This window comes from Nicotiana tomentosiformis, chromosome 6 (genome assembly GCF_000390325.3).
Source record: "Nicotiana tomentosiformis chromosome 6, ASM39032v3, whole genome shotgun sequence".
Taxonomy (NCBI): Eukaryota; Viridiplantae; Streptophyta; class Magnoliopsida; order Solanales; family Solanaceae; genus Nicotiana; species Nicotiana tomentosiformis.
In genome coordinates, this window is record NC_090817.1 from 27117262 (window position 1) to 27126473 (window position 9212).

General features: G+C 35.7%; 1 protein-coding gene across 1 annotated transcript; it reads right to left on the reverse strand.

Annotated features, from left to right (window-relative positions):
* Window positions 1-502: 502 nt before the first annotated feature.
* Window positions 503-7719, reverse strand: LOC104093879 (phosphoenolpyruvate carboxylase). The gene is made up of 11 exons (XM_009599712.4): window positions 7590-7719; window positions 7142-7354; window positions 5702-6096; window positions 5453-5537; window positions 4585-4807; window positions 3610-3713; window positions 3419-3509; window positions 2877-3031; window positions 1747-2745; window positions 1257-1643; window positions 503-1145 (listed from the first exon to the last, which is right to left on the reverse strand). The coding sequence occupies exons 2-11, from the start codon at window positions 7307-7309 to the stop codon at window positions 852-854; spliced, it is 2901 nt and encodes a 966-aa protein (XP_009598007.1). The 5' UTR covers window positions 7310-7354; window positions 7590-7719; the 3' UTR covers window positions 503-851.
* Window positions 7720-9212: the final 1493 nt, after the last annotated feature.

Here is a 9212-nt window from a genome sequence, read left to right on the forward strand (position 1 = left end):
CCACGGGCCACCCGAGATCCAATCTGAATATACGTACCAGTCTAAAATCATCATATGAACTTATTGGAACGTTCAAATTCCGATTACGAGTCCGTTGACCGAAAATGTTGACTTTGGTCAACTCTCTTAATTGTAAGCTTCTATTCATGAACTAGGTGCTCCAAATTACTACCGAACCCCATGCGATCCATTCCATCCACGCTCGCAAGTTTGTCTTTTGGCGTTTAATCGATGTATTATTCCATATCATATTAGTTACATAATAATACTCCAATTGGTGTATTAAATTATAGAGAAATGTATATTTTTAGCTACTCCAAAAAGTAGTCAACAAAATGATTTTTTTGGTATATGTATATTATATACATTATAATATACATATTTTATACACCTTTTGGCTACAGAATGCAACTAGTATTGGCCGACCGACAAATATTGTATTTTTCCATAAATTATACCAGCATTAGTTAGCTATGCTGTATTCAAAATACAAACCAAACACTGGATTCAAATACCAAATTTTATACCATGATTTATTTCATCTAATACATCAAAACCAAACGAGTGTATGATGTTCAGAGTTACTAAAATTGGAAATTGGAATAGAAAATAGGGATTCCAGTGAACGATGGATTCTAGTTCATTCCACAGCAAGCAACCTTGCTCAATGCTGGTCCCAATTCGGAGCTTTTTGCCCAGAAACTTAACGATACATGATCATAATGTATAGTTTCCAGTAATGGGTACAAATTCAACACCTCAAAACACAACAGGATAAGACAACATCTTCAATATTCCAGGTGATGATGCCTTTTCAAATATAAAAAAGATAAACATGAAACAGAATAAGCTTAACCAGTATTCTGCATTCCAGCAGCAATACCCTTCATGGTCAAGATGAGTGTGTCCTCCAAGCCAGGGGCGTATTCGCTAGTCGGGTTCAGCTTCACAAGTTCAGCAGCTGGCTTTGATTCCATGTATTCCTTGGATATGTGTGGCCTTGGTGTGACACTGTAGTTGGGGTCACGAATACGCTTTAGGGTGTAGGCTTGGCACACGTTCAATGTTGTGATATAGGAGTCGCGCAGCCTGAGTCGTTGTCTCAAGTAGGGATCGCCCTCCAAAAGATCCTTGTGTCCAGCAATCTATCAAAAAAGCAGAAAAAACAGAGGTTTAGATGTGATAATGTAGAACAATCAATTGCGAAGCAATCAAGCACGATAAGTGATAACTGATCCTTTTGAGAAAAAATTTACCTGCAGCAGGAGGCTCTTTGTCTCTTCGTAGTTTGATCTCAGTTGTTCACCGAAGGACCACAAATCTTCGGAAACCAGAAGCTTGTCGTATAATGCAGCAATGCTGGGGTTTCCTTTGGCAAACACCATTTCAACCAAATCAATTGTTACCCTAAAGAATGGCCATGCATTGTACATTTCCTGCAGCATGCGGAGGTTTTTGATATCCTTGTTGATGGCATACTTAAATGCTGCTCCAAAGCCGAGCCACACAGGAAGATGGAATCTAGTCTGAGTCCAGGCAAAGATCCATGGAATAGCTCTAAGTGATTCTATGCCTCCGCTGGGTTTACGCTTTGATGGACGGCTGCCAATGTTCATTCGACCATACTCTAACTCGGGTGTGGCCTGCATTCATGATTGGTAAAAGATATAACCAATTACAAAACTCAAGGCAATATTTGTCACAACATCTACAACTAATAACCAAGTTCATTCCTAGCATACTTACCAGGCGGAAATACTCAACGAATCGGGGTTCTTTAAAAACTATTGATCGATACTTCTCTGTAGCAACAACTGCAATTTCATCCATAAGCGCACGCCATTCTGGTTTTGGAGAGACTGGTGGATGCATCCCATGTTCAAGGGTAGCAGCAGTAAAACGCTGAAGTGTCCTAAAACACAAGTGTTCCTCCCCAAAACATTGCTCAATGACCTCACCCTGAACAGTAACACGCAGATTTCCATGGATTGTATCGGGTGGTTGAGACAATATAGCAAGATGGGTGGGGCCACCTCCTCTTCCAACGGTACCACCTCTGCCGTGGAACATAGTTAGCTTCACGCCGTACTCCTTGGCAACTTTTACAAGCTCCTCTTGAGCCTTATACAGCTGCCACGCTGCTGATAACCGACCTGCATCCTTTCCAGAATCAGAGTATCCGATCATGACCTCTTGCTTGCCATTTATCCGGTTTCTGTACCACTCAACTGAGAAAAGACGTGCAACAGCAGCAGGAGCAGCATCCAGATCAGCCAACTTCTCAAAAAGTGGAACAACTCGTAAAGGTTGCTTCACTCGGCATTCACGCTGTAGAAGCTCAACTGCAAGCACATCAGATGGTGCAGTGGCCATCGAGATGATGTATGCCCCGAAGCAGTCAGCTGGGAGTTCGGCTATGACATGGAATGTGTCCAAAACGTCGGCAATTTCTTCAGTTTTTGGAAGATCAGGTCCAAATAAAGGTCTCTTGCCGCTGAGTTCAGACAGAAGCCACTCTTGTTTACGTTCTTCTGACCATTCTCGATATGAACCAATTTCTAAGTGCTGAGTAATAGCATCAAGCACATCGGTATGGCGGTCCGACTCTTGTCTTATGTCAAGTCTCACAAGTGAAAGTCCAAAGGTAGAAACTTGTCTTAGGAAATCCAAAAGGCTACCATCAGCAATGGACCGATCACCACAAGCACAAAGAGATCTGTAGCAGAGCTCAAGAGGTTCCAAGAACTACATAAAACGTATGACCATATTAGTGTTATATGACCAAAGAGACTAAGTGAACTTTCACTGCTTTATTTTAGGATGTTCTGTACATGGAAAGCAGTCACAGGAAAAGAAAAAGTGCAGTAGTATAAAACCTGCTCAATACTAGTATACGTTGCTTCCTCTGGAATTTCAGAGTATCCATGGGCTAACAGTTGGCGAGCACGCTCGCGTGTCTGATACAACTTATCTCTCACATCACCAAGAATTACACGATAGGGCTCATTTGGAGGAACTTGCTTCCAAAATTCTGCATTAGAAGAAAATGTTGAAAGGTCTGAGACTATGCCATTGCTCTGTCCAAAAGAATTATTCTTTTTCTTTTTGGAAGAAAGGAACATCTGTCCAAGAGAAATAGAGAGAGCTGTTTTGCAATTTCTAAAAAATAAACACTGACCAGAGCAACAGATGCTAGATGACCTCTTTATCATAAAAAGTAACACCATTTCCTTACTTTTTTTGTTTTTCTTTTTTGATAGGCAATAATGAAAATAACACCCTTGGCTCACTTGAAAGGAGAAAATTTGACTCATACTGCAAATAAGCATTTAACACATTCCTATCAAGTCATGCAACTAACGAGCTTTTTTCTTGGATTCAATTTCATGGAACATGCTCAATAGCAATCGCAAGTTACCTATGTAGTGTTTTGCATCTCTCCTTGAAGAACTGTGGAGTACTTCATCTGATCGCACGCGAAGCTCATCGTTGCAACGCCACATAGATAACTAAAAGAATGTGCAAGTTAGAAAAAATATAAAATAGTGTTGAAATGGCGCAACATCTCAAAATGGATCAAGACAAAAGTAAGAAAAACATGTCGGATACCTCAAACATGAGGTCCTCTATTTGTGAATAGTACAAATTGGCTGCCATCATTCTGGCCAATAAGCAAACATCTCTTGTGACCTCAGGCGTCACTCTTGGATTACCTGTATTTAAAAGCGCAGGGTTGACAGACATATGAGGAATATTTACTGCATTTAGCAACTACGAAATCCACGTCCGGCATATATTAAAAAATCCATCCCAGAGGAGCAGAAGAAACATTTTGCTGTCCTCCATCCCTTCAAAATACATTTCAAACCTCTTTATAACAACATCGTTTATTCTGACATTTTTTTGGCTTTTATAATGAATGGTTGTTATATACCTATAACAACATTTGACGTTTAGATATTAATGGACCGTTATAGACAAAAATTATCAAAAATCAATGCTTCCCCTTTTAATGTTACATTTAAAACATAAGAAAATTATTTAAATTTAAAATCTCAAAAGATATGCATAATTTACTAATTAAATATTAAAGAAAGCTAACATGATTAATAAATTCATAACTAAATGTGCAAGGATTTAAAATTTTGTGCAATGAAATGAAAATATACAAGGATATCTTTTAGTGAAATTAAATGAAATCTTTAACTAAGGAAGTAACATAATATTCCTTATCGTTCGTGGTGCATTAAAGTCTTTAGACTTATTATTCGTAATCTTAGAAATTTTACATGGTTGTTATAGAGGGATAATTTTACAAAACAACCTTATATTACAAAGATGGTTGTTGTTGTTATAGGTAAAAAGTTGCTACAAAGATGGTGGTTGTTGTTATAGGAAAAAAAAATAGAGAAGTAAAATATAACTTATAAAATGGGTTCCAAAAAAAACTTGGCTTTTACATTGATGACTGTTATCTAAGGATGTTATAGAGCGTCTTACTGTAATATAATCCCGTTTCAGTTTTTTGTCCTCAACTTTCAACTAATGTAAGTGGAAACATTCTCTGCATGAGAGGAATCATACCATCACGATCACCACCCATCCAAGAGGAGAATTGAATAAGAGGTGCATTATAAGGAACTCGTTCATCAATCCCTATGTTTTTGAGAGCTGTATCAACACGGCGCAGGAACTTTGGTACGCCCTTCCAAATTGTTTCATGGAAATAGCTCATTCCAGCTCTCATTTCATCTTGTGGAGTTGGAGGAGTTCTTCGGATCTCATCAGTGCGGAAAGCAGCTTGAATCTGCACAAGAAGTAAGCAGCAGACAGTTGTGAAAAACGAACTAACTCCAATGTTTCAGCATAAAATACAATTCAGACTAAGTGGTTGTGTTACTGCAGGAAGAAATTAAGCACATCCCTTCAAAATTTATCAATCTACGTGGAGGTTGAAACACAGTTAGATTCAGTGTAAAAGGATAGAGTAATAGTACAACTGATACTTTACTCAACCGCAAGAAAAGCAAGGATTACTTGCATTACTGTAGTGGCCATCTCATGCAAATAATTCAGCTTTATAGTGATTGACTGATTAAAATAATTCAGCTTTTACAAAATTCTATAAATAGAAAAAGTTTTTGACATCAAATGTTGCAACTTTGTTGCACCAGTAAAAGCACAAAGGTTCAGTACATTTTAAGTAGAGCTCCTTCCATCATAACATACATAATTTAAGTTTTGGACTATTAACTGAATAACCAAACAGAATCTACAATAAGTGATAAGATAATTTTGGTTTTCCAATCTTCCTGCAAATTCTTTAATGAGTCCCATCTAGAAAGCTTAGAGAGTAAAACTACATTAATATATGATGGGGCATAGATAAATAAGGATCGAATTTCATTCAAGGAAAACCACATGCATTAAGTAACTAAACATTGATAATTACCTCCCTCTGTAAAGCCTCATCAAGCTCCTGCTTATCATCAGGTGTAATGTCTTTAGCATACAACTGAGCCAAGCAGTCCCGGATCCTGAAAATTTAGTTAGAAATAAAGTTAGTAGAAGAAACCAAACAAAGGACGAATGCAAGAAATTTGGGCAGAAAGAGAATTTCCATTTATACTGATTAGGAAAACAAAAACGAAGCACAAAATTAATTGGTGAAAGACAAAAACTTGGTGATTCGAGACAAAACCTTCCATGTTTTTGAAGCAAAGATCTTCGGACAGATTGAGTAGGATGAGCAGTTAGGACGAGATCCACAGTCTGATTTTTCAGAGCATCAAAAACTTCTTGAGGGGACTTCTTCAAGTCCCCCACCAGTTTCTTAAAAGTTTCTTCAATATCTGATTCAGTTGTTGCATTGCTCTCATCGACAAAATCTCCCGTTTTCTTCAGCTTTTGGCGCCGGCGGTAGGCTATCTGAACCTCCTCGGCCAAATTGGCCAAGTTAAGCATGTGAGAGAAAGCTTTAGCAATGACAATTGAATCCCCTGGATCCAAACTTGTGAATACATTGCCAAGCTCCTCCAGTTTCTTCGGATCATGCTTTCCTTCATACTCGGCAGAAAGCTCATAGCACTCTTGGACCTAGAGTGATATTGAAGAAATCAAAGACTTTAATGTTGACCAGTTTTTTACAAACCTCAATTGATTTACGATGATGGAAACGTCAACACAAAGTTTAGGATTTCAAATTACAACACATGTCGATTTCGTCTACTATACTAACACTGTCAAAGATTGAATTTCTGTGTTAGCTTTAAAATTGGAAGAAAAACAACACTGTCTTTTTCAAATTTAATCAAATTCAAACTTGTGTATCCAAAACTAAGTAAAATCACAGAACTTCATCAACATTAAATCGAGAGTAGACAGCGACGAAACAACATTTTGAAAGATGATGGACAATTGACTATATAATACCATTTTAAGTATTACAAACATTTTAGTGAAGTGTTTGTGGTCAACTCAGTCAGAACAGAAATAAAAAAATCCAATCCTTTTATTCCCTTTCCAATAAGTGACATAAAAATTCAATCTTTAACTTCAAGAAATAAACCAGATTAAAAGAAACAACATCCCTTTAAAATTTAATCACATTAAAACTTTGTATCCTACAAGTAAAATCAAAGAACTTCAACAGCATTAAATGAGAGTACACAACATCAAAGACCACTTTGAAGATGATTGACAGTTGACTATCTAATACCGTTTTTAAGTAATACAAACATTTAGACTCAAGTGTATATGGTCAACTCAGCCAGAACATACATAAAAAATCAATCTTTATCATAAAATAGATTAAGAATGGAAGAGAAACAACACCCTTCTTATCGAATTTAATCAAACTCAGACTAGTCAAATCTAAAAAAGTGCAGCCCAATGCACTCAGATCCCGTTATGTGCCGGTATGCGCGGGTCCGGGAAAAGTTCGAAACAAAGTATATAAGTTGTACGCGCAAAGAAATATAAGAAGCTAACACTCAACCCCTCACATCCTGGTCACAGGTCAGTCAAACTGGTCAAATCCAAAGACCAAAAAACACAGAACTCCATGAACAGTAAATTGACAGCACAAACAATTAAATAGGCCCAAAAAACAAAAGAAAGAATAATTGGGAAAAAAACATACTGTTTCTTTGAGATCTTCACCATGCAAATCCTGAAGAATATCAAGAAACCGATCCAAAAGCAAAGCATCATACTCAACAAGTTTGTCATCTTCAGAAACTTTACCAGGTACCAATTGTCTCAACTGTGCATCAATTGATGCCAATTTCTCCAAATTACGATTCGCCATTTCTCACTCTCACTACCCCTCAATTCAACTATCACTTTAAAGACCCTGCAGCAAAGTACACAACTTAAAAATCATAGAAATTTTTACAAATTAAAACTGACCACAATATTTGATCATGACCCAAGTAAGTACAAAAACAAAAAAACAAAGGGACCACTAAATTTTGTAGCCACTCAAAAAAAACCAGTTGGCAACTCTATTTAGCTAAATTCTTAGTATTAGTTTATTTGCAATTAAATGATTTACCAAGTGTAATTGTGACATAAATAATGTGCAGTACCTGAATTTTGATATCTCAGAATACAAAGAATGAGAAGAAAAAGAAAAAGAAGCGACTTGTGTCTTCACAGTAAGTGAAAACTTTGGTTTGAGGGAGTTATGTGATGTAAAGACACTGAATATAGGGTAGCTATATATAAGGAAAAAAAGAGTTTTTTTTTTCTTTCTTTAATTTACAACCATATATTGTATTGGCATTAATTTTATTGAAATTTAAATTTTAAGTGATTTCCTTTCATGCCTCGACATAAGTTGGAAAATAAGTGAAATGTCAATCTCAAATAAAAGTAGCTATCTTGGCTTTACTTAACTGTCCTATGTCCTAAATGGAATATGCCTAAAGATTCTTGATTTATTTTCCAAAATTTGACGATACTCAATTTAGTCTACGAATAGAGATAGCTCATCTTCCTCTTTTATCACCACTACTATGTACGACCCTTTGCATAAGTTAGCTTGCATTTCTCTTATTTGTCCTATGAGTTTCCGAAATTTGATTAATACAAGAGACAAATGGACAATCGTATTATAGTAGGGTCGTTATACAAAAGTGAAGTTGAAATAATTTATATTGAAAGGCAAAGTGCTGATAATTAAAGGTTAAAAACAACTTTTGAACCTAATTTTAGAGATCATGTATGTGTGGCATAAAAATAAAATTTTGATCTGAAAACTAGAAAACAATAAGGAATTAGTTTTAGTATAAAAAAAGGTACTAGTAGTATTTCAGAACGAAACAACATTGTATTTATTACTTTTTATTTGCCAATTTATGTTCTGTACCCGAAAGAGCTCACCACAAGTCTTGTCAATGGAAAAATAGTAGTACTAATACAAGTTAATATTTTTTGAACAAATAAATTGAGATAGATGGAGTAGTTATTTATGGTAATGAATGCAAAAATTAATATATACTTTTAAAAGTTGTTCAACTGTATGTATATAATTCTAAGTTGGAAAAACGATAGAAGCATAATATTGATGCAGATATAGGCATTTATTAGGCTATTGGGAGTACTACGTTGTAAAAGTAGTGCATTGCCAAACCTCTAAATGGCCCCTGGTACCACACCCTATTGAGAAAAACAGAAATAAAGAGAGAAAATTAGGGCATAAAAAAGTAGAAAATGGAATAATGCACAATGTCACTTTATAAAGAGCATGTCTATTGATCATTCATTCATGCTTGTGATGTATACTCTTTTTTTTTTATATTAAGGCGTGCTTTTCTTCTTTATTAAGAGCCATGATACGTGTCATCTTTTTTTTATTTTTAACAGACTTGTCTTAATTGAAATTTAGTTGTTAACTAATTCTTTTCATAAATTATATTCCACGGGGGTCATTTTAAATACCGTTTAAGGTTTTGATACACACTAAGAAAATCATCTTAACATTATTCATAAGGATTGCTGAACTATATTGCCCTTTATCTCTTTTCAAAATGAGTAATAACTATTAAGAGATTTTAAAAAAAATTGTATATTTAGTTTATTGGACCAAGAGTATATTTGAAAAAACTAATGCATCTTTTGTTTCCTAATGCTACACTTATTTGGACTAGATTTATCTGCTTGAGACGACATTTAAAATGGTTAGAGGGGCTGAGAAAGTAACATTTAAA

Coding starts and splice junctions, on each gene's coding strand:
- LOC104093879 (XM_009599712.4), bottom strand. CDS start 7,309: ATGGCGAATCGTAATTTGGAGAAATTGGCATCAATTGATGCACAGTTG. Junction 5,538..5,701: donor TTGCTTCAAAAACATGGAAG/GTTTTGTCTCGA, acceptor CTAAATTTTCAG/GATCCGGGACTGCTTGGCTC. Junction 2,746..2,876: donor CGTATACTAGTATTGAGCAG/GTTTTATACTAC, acceptor CGTTTTATGTAG/TTCTTGGAACCTCTTGAGCT.